At 36.9% G+C, this 13195-nt stretch overlaps 1 protein-coding gene across 4 annotated transcripts in view; it reads right to left on the reverse strand.

The window, feature by feature from the left end:
- The window catches only part of SCAPER (S-phase cyclin A associated protein in the ER), a 170357-nt gene that overhangs the window by 80749 nt on the left and 76413 nt on the right, over positions 1-13195 (reverse strand). For all 4 annotated transcript variants that reach the window (XM_062584007.1, XM_062584005.1, XM_062584006.1 and 1 more), the window contains exon 22: positions 9733-9798. In XM_062584007.1, the coding sequence (XP_062439991.1) occupies positions 9733-9798 (66 nt within the window). The remainder of the gene's footprint in view (positions 1-9732; positions 9799-13195) is intronic.

The following is a 13195-nucleotide window of genomic DNA, read 5'->3' on the forward strand; positions in this document are numbered from 1 at the left end:
GATTAGAAGCAAATATTGCTCCACAGGAAGGGAAAAAGGGAAGGAAAAGAGGAAGGATCTCAGTGGTTAATGCAAAAGGGCAGATCATCAGCAGGACAGGGCTAGTCAGAAAGCGCTCACAGACTAACAGGAAAGAGAAGATTACCCTGCCTAGCCTCTGAGAGGTGCAAAAGGAGACAGCGTGTCTGTGGAATGTACCACAACATGCATCAACACATGCATCAAAAAAAAAAAAAAAAACAGAAGATTAATTTGGGGCAAGACCTGAACAGAGAGCTTCTGCTGTATCACTGAAAAACAGGTATTGTGTATTTTTTCTTTAAAGATATAAGAAGATTTATAAAAAGCCTTCAAAAGACTTTGAAAATACATATATATGTAATGAAAGTACAAACAAAAATGATTGTCAGAATTTTGTGTCTTGACCCTCTGGTCACCTGAATCCATTGATGCTGAGCCAGTGAACCTTTCTATGACAGAAAAATAAGGGAGGATTAAGTCCTGATGAGATTTTCTGCCCTACTGAAATTTTCCACCTCTGTGGAAAATGAAGTTGGAGGAAATCTCTGCCTAACTCAGCAAACCACGTACAAAGAAGGGAAAGAAAATTAAAAGCTGAAACACCAATAACTGCAGGGCTTGGATAGCAAACCAAATGACCACTGACTCTGCTGAGCCTAAGGAGCAGACTGCAGCACCAATGAAAAGCAAAATCACTGCAGTTCAGAAGCATGATCTAGAAATACAGTATCTCAGGGATTCTTACAGAACACGATTCAGAACGACTATTTTATGAACCATATCCTAGCACACTAAACAAAAATAAAGACTCGCTCTATCCCATGTCTATGATTAAAGCATACATAAAGCACTGAAAAAAAAGAGAAAAGATTATATTGTAACCCCATCTGATGGAAGACACCAAGTTCTACTTGCTTCATTTAACATCAGAGGAATGGAATTCAACCAAGATTAATCACCTTGGTTTATAAAGCAAGGGACTTTCCTAATCTTGGTATCATGGAGAAAAGATAAAATGCTCCCCTATATGACAAATTTGAAACCTCTTTCAATGAGAAAGAAAAGATATTTTATTTGTATCACAGATTAGAAAACAAAATGTGTAATGTTAATCAAGGCACTACCTACAGCAAGAACAGGAACTCAAATAGAAAATAATTATACTAACTTGCCACTTTTGTTCACAAGTTTCCTTTTGTCTTCTCCAGTCTGGAAAGACCTTTGCATACATACGGAAATTTCAATTGTTAAGACATTAACTTAAATCAGTTGCTTCTTCTAGAATGTTCTAGAATTCTTCTAGAATTCCTTCTTTCCTGAAGTTCTGTTGAATGTTTGACCTCTTACATCCACTTCCTGATTTATATAAAACACATCTATAGCCTTTCTATATGATTTTATAATATGCTTAGCTAATCAATGAATAGGTTTTTGATGATTTCTTCGCTGAACAAAAATTTTTACAGAAAACTTTAAAATCTGTTAAATATTATATAGTATTTGTTCTTCTGAGACAGAATGCTGAAAGCTCAATAAGGACATCGGAAAATGCAACAATTTCATTTTACATACATGCATACACTTAAGACCCTAAGAACTACGACAGTAGTGAAAACAGACCTGATTTTTTTTATTATTATTAAATGCAAGGAGTTTATTACTCATCTCCTCATTTCTACCTACAGGAAAACACTCATCTGAAAAGTTTTTATTATTATTAAATGCAATGAGTTTATTACTCATCTCCTCATTTCTACCTACAGGAAAACACTCATCTGAAAAGTTTAATATTAAAGGAGATAAGGACCAAAAAAATGTTAGAACTCTAATGATAACACTAGATGAGCCCTCAGAGGAGGAATCACGCTCTTGCACTGTGCATCTATGCTCTGATGCTTTGTTAGTAACATCCTTTCAGCCTAAAGCTTCCCTTTTCCGCCTGCGGGACAGGACGAGTTCAACATCGCCCCTGCGATTCACGACTCTTCCGCACCTTCGCCAGCTTTGCGAACCTTCCCAGGCAGCACAGTCTCAGATGCTTTCCTGAAGCCCACATAAACAAATCTACTATATTACTTTTGTCTAGAAAGCTAGTATGCTGAAGCAGCGCAATCTACCTTCGATAAACAAGTTGAATTATATATTATTTTTACACTTACATCTTTAAGTATACCTTCTTTCAAAATCTTTTCTAATGCATTCGACTGAGATCAGATTTACAGGCCTGTGATTGCCTGAATGGACTTAGAAGTAACTAGAGATGCTAAATTATATAGATTATAAAATTATAAATTATATAGTTTTATAATGTTCGTATATCAGTGGCTTTGTGGATTTAGACTTTGTGGATATAGTCAGCCTAATGCCAACAGAATTCTAAAAGATGTATGGTACATTTTACCTCACTGAGAACTAGCAATCTGTAGTTGACTCCAAGGTAAACCAAAACTGTGATTGCCCTCGACATAAGTTTAAAGCAAGAACACCACAATCAGGGAGAAGGGGCAGTAACAGGAGATAAACGGTGTGTTCAACTTCCGTCCTCCGCGGAAGAACCATCGTAACAAACTATTAACCTTCCAGGAGAAGCTTCCTGCTTTCCATTTCTTTTATAAATATTTCTAGACTTGTCTACCAAAAGACACACTTCACAAGTGTACTTTCAACACTGTGCCATAAGAAACGAGGAATAAATTTTCAGTTCCGCCAGATGAAAGAATTACTTCTCACTTCCTCATATCCTACTGTATATCTTGGTCTCCTGCCAAACAAGTATAGTATGCTGCATGCTCATATTGGGAAGAGGAGGGAAATAAAAACTCCCTTATCCCACCAACTGCCTGAATCTTGCAGAAATTATTTTAATTTAATACTCTTTAAACTGACTTCTTGGCAGCATCATGGTGGGAGAAGAATCATCTTCTTTATGACTGTTTCAAAGGACTAGGAATCTATGTGAGGTGACTTGTGCTTGGATATAGAATTTATTGCTGCTATGAAGAGGCCTGGAAAGATGGCAGAATACACGCTCCACACATACTGTAGGTGAATGCAGCACACTGCTTTGGTGCAGCTTGCACCAAAAATTAAGTGGAAATAATGTTGAGTCCAAATCCAACCATTTCAAAACAATTATTTAGTATTCCTTCTGCTCCAGGCTTTGCATTCTTCCAATTCTTGCTATGCCATACCAGGAACTACAAATAACTGAAAAATTTACAGAGCTAAATAAATGGGAAAGTTAGTTTATCCCCTAGTTTTATCCAGTTATTTACATCTCACTAATTAAAATTTTAGTTTTGCCATATTGCCCACAAACAGATAATTCAGAATGTACAAGAAGTATCATAAAATACACAAGAGGTTGACTGGTCTTGAGGTGCTAGCATAATGTAAAATTTAATAAACAGTAAGTTTAGGAAATAAAAATGCATTATCTGACATTTTTGCAGTGCAAATGGGCAAGTGAGTGATACTCATATTAAAAGTTTACACAGCAGATAAATAAATTAAAACAAACTCCTGTATAAATTAAGGGTTTCTTTTTAGCATAGACTAAATTTCTTCAGCAGTTTTAATATATTTTACAGGCTAAAGAAAAAAAACTCCACCAATATTTATAGGTGACGTTTCATCTCTAGAAGAAAGCCTTAAAATAGCAACATTGATATATTTTCAGATCTTCCACATTTAAATTCACGATTTCTTGGCTCTACGCTGCACATATGTAAAGAAGGATAAATACACCCGGGCAGAGGCCTTGCTAGCGCGAGGCTGTGCAGCAGGGGCGGCTGGCTGCTCCGCACGCAGGCTCGCGCCCGGCAGCGCCGGCACCGCAGCCCGGCACACAGCCCCGACTCTTCCCCCGCCGCCTGCGCCCGCCGAGCGCCGCGGACGTCTGCAGCAGTTCCTGCCCGGCCCAAAACACGAGCGTCCAGCACAACCTCGCGAAGCCACATACAGCTTCGGCACTGGTCTGGACTGCTGGCAGTTTGCCGCTGCTGCAGCGTTCTCCATCCGCTCCGGCGTGCTCTCGCAGCTCCAGGAGCGAAACGAAAAATGCCCTTTTACCTAGCAACTTTGGTCTTGAAAATGGAAGCTATTTGAAAAACAATGAAAATTTTCTAGCAACATTATTTTCTGAATAGATTTGAATTGCTGTAAGAGTGCTCTAGATATTCGCTGAAAATGAAACCTACCAATAATGACGACTTCTCATAAAGCAGATTCATTTACTTTAAAAAAAAAAAAGTCTCTTTTACATTTCACACAAGTATTTGAAAAATAAATTCTGCCCAAATATTTCCAGCTTCACTGATCATCTGATTCTTTCCAGTAATCAGTATTTGGGTAGAATACCTTATAATTGGCCTAACTATTATTGGACTAATTGGAACCTAGCCTTTTATACCAAGAAAACCTGCAAGGTGACATGTGCCTTGTGAATGCACTGAAACACCATAAGGAAACAAGAAAGAACTATCTTGTTAAAGGCATTTAACTTTGGATCTTTGCAAGAACAAGCTTCACGCTACACTCCCGTCTCTTCAAGAGACTCTTAGAGGAAATTACTTTTAACTTCCAGTTTTTCCTGTTCATTGAATCCCCTTCTCAGGGTAACAGTGGCTCCGATTTCCATACTACTCGAAGTATCCCTTCATGTATTATAAAAAAAAAAAAAAAAAAAAAAAAAGGAAGTGAAAAACAATTGAAAAAATATTTCTTCTTGCATGAGGAGAATATGATAATTAGTGGCCAAGATATTAGACTAGGGGGTTACATTTTGGGTTTTTTTCCTCCAATCTCGCTAACTCCCTTTAGGCATATGACAATCTACTTGACCTTCCCTGCTTATATTAGAGGATGATAATTATACTTTATTCTTGTAGATTTCTTTAATGCTGAAACATAGAGACTTTGGATTAAAAGATACTAATTAAGTGCAAATAACACACTTAGTGAAAAGTTGTTTCCTCCCTGCTTTAAATCTGCTCTGCTTGGATACCAGGGAGTGTTGCAAACAGTCTGAGACATCACCTACACACATTTTGATAGGCTAATTTAATAGCCTAGATACTAAATAATTATATTCAGCTCAGTCCTCTGAGAATACAAATTAATACTACAAATGCATGAGGAGTCTGCAGGCTTTTACAGAATGATGTAAGTGCTACCTGCGACCAACCAGTTGATGGAGAGTAGAGGGAAGCCAGGGAGCAACGCAGGGGCTATTCCCGACTGACAGCCGCTGCGGTCGTTTTCCTTGAAAGTCCCTCTGGCTGCAGGAAGCAGTTCAGAGGGAAAATATCTAACAAATAAAGCAGTATTTGGAACTACCACTCCCCACATTAGGGATATAATTTTTTTTTTTTACAGATACTATATTATATATATATATATATATATATATATATATATATATATATATATATATATAAAAGAAGTTCCAACTCTCCCCTAACGTTAAAGAATGACTTGGAACCTTTCACAATTCCACTCAGGAATCACTTACGTTCAGTACTCTGGAACGCAGAAAGGTACATATACCCTGCCTAACATGCAGGAGAAAGCCGGTCTGCTTATCAAAATTAATGCCATCCAACGTAATGTTTTGCAAGCACGTGAACCAACACCTCTTTGACTCAAAAGGTTTTATAAATCTCTAAACCATAAACCTACAGGAACTATTGAAACAACCTGTGAGCTGCAGCGGGAAGTCAGCGGTCTCCTAATAGTAAGGTACCTTAATCTTAAAGGTGATCTAAAAAACTTTTTACTTGCCAAAGCCTAATTCCGGGTTCTGTCTTTCTTCTGCAACTGGGAACAAGACTAAACTAAAACCAGGTAAGAGACTGCATTCCATAAATCGTTTTACTTGTTTGCAAAGACATGAACAATTGATTGGGATTGTGGAGGCAAGAAATGAGGTATAAGCAAGAACACCTAAGAAACAATTATATTTACTTATTTCCTTCTAAAATGCATTTGCATCCATTAAGTAATTAATCAGTTGCATCATATTTAAAATGATACTTTAAAAAGTTTTCTTTTTTCATTTTTAAGTTCCACAGCCTACTAAAGAAGTTTTTCTCTGTTTGTAAGCATACTTCCCACTTAATTTGGATACCTCAAATTTTCCTTTGGAATAAACAGAAAGTATTGGTATTTGTTTTGACATAAAGAACACATATTCTGCCCCCCCTGCAAAAGGAAATTAAAAAGCAGATAAAAGTCTGTCACTTATTTCTCTTCAGAATTTGGCATTCTCAGTTTTTGCCCCCTTCGTTGGGAGACAGGACTTTTCTCTGTTACTCTGCAGACCTCCTGAGAGTGTGTTGGATAGCTGCTCGGCTCCCAGTACTGGCAAGGACGTGCTCTCTCTCAGCCAGGTACAGTAGCAGTTAATAGTGGCTTATAGTACAGTACACTCTGTTCTGGCTACAAGGGCATTAGTCTAACTATTCTCAAAGCTTCATATTAATACCATGATGTTTCATTAGAGATCTACTACTGTTTCTTTTTCTTCCAACTACTTCTTCTTGCTACTATTTTTGGAAATCTCCCAGAAGATCTGTCAAGAAAATAGGCTAAACAGTGTCCATCAGGCTAATTTACATCTAGCAGGGTGCAGCCCCATAACATGCTGGTGCAGAACTACATGCAGCCAAGCCTTCGACCAGCTAGCTGTGCTGCCGAGTCACCTCCCCCGTGACCAGCACCTTGCAATGCCTCCCAACTCCAGCCTCAGCTGATCCACGCACTGGGAGGAGGAGCAGAGCCCCGAACCTGCTCAGAATCCCTGAGCTAGTGCCTGTCACCTTTGCGATTCACTCACACGCAGGATATAACCAACCTGTAAATCTCAAATTTCTCTTTAGAAAGAAACAGAAGTCATCAAAAATGATCAGACTGAAGTTGCAGAATACTCCAACAAATTACTGTATGCACATGTGCATGGGTGTTCTGAGTGCAATGTCATTTAAGTGCTCTTCCTTGTAATAAAACCTCAACTTCCACAGCCCTCATTTTAGTTTATGTTAGAATAATTGTCATTGGTTTCAAAATAACAGAATTGATTCGCTTACTGATGTAATAAAGAGGAAAAGTTAAAAGACAGCAAAACCAAGCAGCATAAAGGATTCTTAAATTTATTCCAAAACTCCCCACGTTATACCGCCTACTGCATTCAGGCACTGAGAAAGCGCAGGAAAGCAGACGACAGTGCTGAACTAGCATCCAGGAACAGAGCCAGTATTGGAGAGAAATAAGAAAGTAGATGAAGCAGAAAATTCTGACCGAAAGTATGCTCGTATTTCATTAAAGAGAAATTAAATTTGTAAATTTAGCATCAATCACAAGATTACAAAAATATTTTTTTAAAAAAAAATCTGTTTTGAGTTTCTGTTGTGCTGCAATTGAGACAGAGCTGACCAAAGTAAAGCAGACCATTCCTAATCAGAAGTCAGAAAGAAACTAAAAGGGAAGCATTACAACTTAACAATAATTTCAGAGTCAGTCAAACATCCCACATTTCTACTTGCTGACAATTAGCTTTTTTTTTCCCCCGGTAGGAAAGAAAAGAAAAACACAAACTACAAATCTAAAAAAGACTTAATCCACCCTAAAATTAAAATTGGAGTGCTGGTTATTAAGAAATGAAGCCAACAACAGAACCTTCCTCCTCACTGTGTTTATGTAGGTATGCCATCTGGTGGAGATATTTCATTTTCTTACATCAAACCTTAGCCGTGGATTTTTATTATTTTAAAATACATACTGAAACTCAGCAGCAGGTTTGCAAATTCTGTTGAAAAGATCGAAGATACTGCTGAAAAACACTGCTTACATGCTAATTATATACACAACCACAGAAGTCTGATAACAATGCTCTGAACTCTGAAATAACAGAAAATTTCCCCAACCTGGGGAAATAACTTTCCCCAACCTGGAAAGCTCCTATAATTTCTAGAGAAAGGTATTTGAATCAAACTGTTGATAGCAATGCCTTGACTGATCTGCAACAGATTTCTTGAGCACAGCTGTAAGAACGACATGCTCTCTACCCCAAAACCTGGTCTAACAACAAACTGCAAACAGAAGTCTCAAGAAAATTAAGAACGGCACAAATACAATTCTCTTCACTAATACTTTTCGTGTTGCCATTTTCAGCTTAGGAATTTCTTGAGCTAAATAGTTTTCTACAACTTAGTAAACCTCAGTGAATCCAAGCAAGCTTTCAACATCTGTATAACTTTTGGCAACAAGTTCCATAAACCTAACTATATACTGTGTGAAAAAAACATCCCCTGGTTTCTTTTGAACTTGGCTCCATCTTCATTTCTTGCTCCTTCATTCTGGTACTGAGAAGGACAGCAAATGGTCAAATGGCACTCATCTTACATGCCTCTTGTAACCTTCTAGACTTCTAACATCCACTCCACGACATTTTTTGCTAGACCTAGTTTACTTGATCGCTCATACAGAAGTTATTACTGATCTCTTTTGTTACCCTCGCTGATGCTTTTACAGTTCAAGTATATCCCTTCTGAGATGAAGGGCCAGAAGTGTACGCAATATTCAAGATCTAGATCACCCAGGCATTTACACACAATGACATTCTTGGTTCTGTTTTGGTTCCTTTCCAAAGAGTTTTAATACAAGATTTGCTTTCTTCAGAGTCCATCAAATGGTATGCAAAGATATGATAGAGCTTTTCCCCCTGCCCTAGGTGCAACCACTTAATATTTATCTGCACTGAATTTCATCTGCCATTTTACTGCTTAGTCACTGTCCATAATATCTTCCAGTGCTAGTAAGCTCTTGTCCTTACTATCCTGAACATCTTAACATCATCATCAAACTGTGTCACTGCACTGTTTGCCCTCTTTTCCAAGTCATTTGAGAATATGTTGAACAGAATAGGTCAGCAGAAGGCACTGGTAACTTCCCTACACTGCAAACACTTACGTGCTCCTACTGTTTTCTGTTCTTCAACTGATTCCCACTTACAGGATGACTACACGGTTTCCTTTAAAACCTTTGATGAGGGACCTTATCAAAAGCTTTTTGGAAATCCAGGTCCTTTGTATCTGACAAACCATCTTTCTCTACCCAATTTCAAAGGAATAAGAAAGAATAAGTAGAGTAACTTCCAGTTTCAAACTAAGGAGGAGGAATTTGTCAGTGATACTAGGTCTTGTTTTAATGTTAACATCCACTGTTTTCAACTGAACCTTATCCTAAGCAATAAAAAGGTCTATTCTTTAAACAACACAATATCAGATAAGACAGAAGACATTTGTGCTTTAGCCATAAGAACTTTTGTTTCTGACCAAAGAGAGAATGTGTCTGAGGCTAAACATGAAATTGTCAGCCTCAGAATCCCTGTGCTGAGTTTTTGCCATCAATATTGAAGGGCAAAGCTGAACACTTCTTGCTTCAAAGAAAGAAAGAAATGAGCACATTAACTTTACTATTGTATCTTATACGGTTTAAGATATACAGTGGCTTCAGAGTAAGTGTCATTTGTAAGGTCTAACTTTTTGTCCTTATTAGGAATGATCTGTAATCCAAGGTGACAGTATGTCCATACTGAAAAGGAAGTTTATCATACTTACTCCATTCGAAATTTCAGAAGCACTTCTAGTACAGACAGAAAACAAACAAACAAACAAATGTGGATGTCTAAAATACACAAAGTAAAATGCTTACTTTGCTTTGTATGGAGAATCAGAGATGGCATTTTTTGCTTCCATCAAGCTTTCGTATTCCTTTGCCCTGGAGGAGAAAATATTCATCATTATTGACTATTGTCTAAAGTGTACAGTATGCAGTAAGATAATCCTAATCATTGATTTTTTTCCTATTATCACAGCAATGCACATTTCTGCCCTGTCATAATCTACAACTGATGCTTACCTACTGGCCAGTAATAATTCATGGTGAATATTACTTCTTTAGAATAACATCAGTACACAAATGGTGGATTTAAGTTGATTTTCAAAACGCTAACAAATATTACAAGTGACATATGTAACAGCGAAAGAACTGCAGTGATCAATCTCTTATTATTAAAATGATCTCATCTGATGAAAATACTAGTAATTTAGACGTATGGAGGAGACTGAAAGATAAATACACTATAAATATTAAAATTAACATAAATAAGTTTTTGTGTCTACAAATAGAGTACTATTTTTAATGAAACTAATGACTGTACTGTAACATTATGATCCTTGTTAGGCATAAAACACAGAACTAAATACCTCCACAAATGGCTGTTTTATTGTGGGAAATGGAAGCAGCACTTGAAAACACAAACCTGTTCAGACTCTTAGAAGTTTTATTCATACTAACTTTATGCCAAAGAGTGGGGAGACGAGACTTCCTTCACCACTGGTTCTGTACCTCTGGCTCACCTGAGCCACCAGGTGAAAACTATTACCAGTCTATCAAGCAAAGTAGGATTCACAGTGGTAAATCCATAACTTTTGCAACAAACACATGCACACACTAGAGCAAATTCAGACACTACAGTGATACAGAAAAATTAAATTCTCAGAGACAGAACCCTGTGATGAAAAACCAAACAAAAGATTGTAAAAACATTTGCTTTTGATCCATTTAAAAATGCCCTTACATTCAGTTTTTATTATAAATGATGACTGCAAGAAAGTAACACGGATCTCTAAGGGCTTAAGGGCAATCTGCTGTTCTAGTATCCTGAAGTTCTGTTCCCAGTGAAACAAGCAGCACCATCACTCCCGACTGGGAAATTTCCCATTCTCAGCGTTCAAAAAGAAGGGCTTTTGAAAACTTCTGCAAACCCATCTGAAAGGAATTCAGTTGGCATGCAGGACTAAATCTGAGATTAGATAGGTCATCTGCCTCTATCAATCGGTCCCATCACAAACTCCAAAGGAAGGTATCAAAAGCCCCTCAGGGCAAAAGCAGAAAAAAAGTTTGCCCCAAAATAACTTTCATATATGAGAATGGTTTTTCATATTAATTTCTAGGTTATTCTGAATATTAACTGCTGTCATTTGACATTCTTGCCAGCTTTACAAATGTCCAACTGTTTTCTCAAATCCTTCCAAGATTCTGATGATAGCTACTAGTGTTTCACTGCTACACTGCAACAGAACAATTCAGTAAAAATTAATTTAAAAAATCAGTAAAAATTTAATTGTGACTTGATTTAATTTTCTGTTGTAATAGGTATCTTCTCATTTGTCTTCTTTCTAAACTAAACAATCCCAGTCTTTTCAATTTCTCTTCATTTGAGAATTTTTCTATTTCATCAACGTTCTTCTGAGACAAGTTTCACAAATAGTTCCTTATTTTATCTTAGATACATACACTGCACATTTCTTTATATTTTTCTGTTAACTAAATGGACCAAACCTTTCAAAATTACTCAAGTTTTCCCTCAGCTTGCATAACCTAAACAACTCATGCCATATGCAAATATTATTACATTACAACTAGCTCTGATTTGTGGATCATTAATAAAGCTATTAATCACAACTGAATTTAGTATAAAACATGAAGGTGAGATTTCTTTATTAACCTTTTGCCTTCCTTCCTGTCTCTTAGCCAAAAACAACTCATTTTAGCTTTGAGTTTTGCACAGAAAAGTCAGTCAAATATGAATAATCACCTAAAATATTTATTACTAAATGCACATGACTGCAGTGCGTAAAAAATACATTGCAAAGTATATCTCAACTGTATATACTTTCTAGTTGTTAATTACACCTCTGCTGCTTGAGGTTAGCTTCATCTGTCCTCGGTCTGCCATGCAGGCACTGAAGTATTCTTCTGATAGCAGCACACACATGTTAACCTGAGATAATTTACCTAGCTATATATCAGTTACTACTACAGCACCAGTTTAATGGCTTAGGGCTATAAATATTGTTAATAAGACTAACAAAAATTCTCAACATATCTAATAATCCATTGATCACAATTTCTCCCCTCTTCAACCTTTACCCTTCATTGCTTTCACATTGTGATGGTGATTTAAGCTACAGAAACTCAGGAGAGCAACAGCAACCTATTTTAATGTAGTTACTTATTTCTTCTAAGTTTAAAATGCAATAGCTGCCTAGGAACTGAAGCGAATATGTAATTTCCAGTCTTCAGCTACAGGAGGCTTTGTTACAACTGTTCCTTTTTCTAAAGGAGGTAACCGTTGCAAAGAGCAAAATTGTGGTTTATGGATAATCTGCTGTTAACACTTGTGAAACTAGGTGAAATATGGACATAAAAGGCTCTTCACCTTCAAAACCACCCCCAATAAATTAATTATTAGGGACTTAATCTATACATCCCACCTAGGTTTTGAGTTGATTTTGAGCAGTAACTCCAAGGCAGTTGGTAGTATGACTGTCTGGATTGTTGAACAGAAACATAGTAGACTTTAACTATATTACTAATTTAGAGTTATTTTATATTGTAATTGTGAGCTTATTGTTTTATTTGCTTTAACCACTTAGCTTAAGCCATTTTCTCAATATGGAAAACCTACCCATACTACCACTAACGAGCTTACATACAGTAACCATCCAGGTAGTTGCCATCAATCCTGTGATGACTTACTCAAGTGCCAACTACATCAACTCTAGACGTAAAGCACAACCTGCCCAGCCAAAATTAATTTCTCAAATGGTACTCTTTCTCACTGATTTTTTCGGTTGAAATTCCATGTAACAATCTTTGCTTCATACTGGTCCTGGACTAAATCACGTCTTTATTAGCAAGTCTTTCGGGTTAACATTTGAAAATTTACGGTGAAATCTTCTAGTTAACTCACAGTTATCTTCAAGGACAGCAACCTCATAAAAAGTGTTTAGTCACTCTTTAAAAACAAGCATGAATGAATTTGCATCCCATGTTGCCCTGATTTAACTCCTCTAAGACACTGAAGATTCAATGTATTTTTCAATAACATACTACCTCTATAAAATGATGCCCCACTGTGACTGTGGTTTACTTCTAATTTGTGATGACAAATGTCTCAGACTCCCACGAGTCAGCAAATCAGAATCCAAAATACTGTTTTTCAACTATGAGTGTCAGTAACAAACCGTTACTTGAGCTTGTATTCCTAGGTCTGACAAACCTCTGATCAAATTCAACAGAAGCACTTGCTGAGTAAGAATGTAAAATT

The sequence above is a fragment of the Rhea pennata genome, chromosome 10, assembly GCF_028389875.1.
Source record: "Rhea pennata isolate bPtePen1 chromosome 10, bPtePen1.pri, whole genome shotgun sequence".
Lineage (NCBI taxonomy): Eukaryota > Metazoa > Chordata > Aves > Rheiformes > Rheidae > Rhea > Rhea pennata.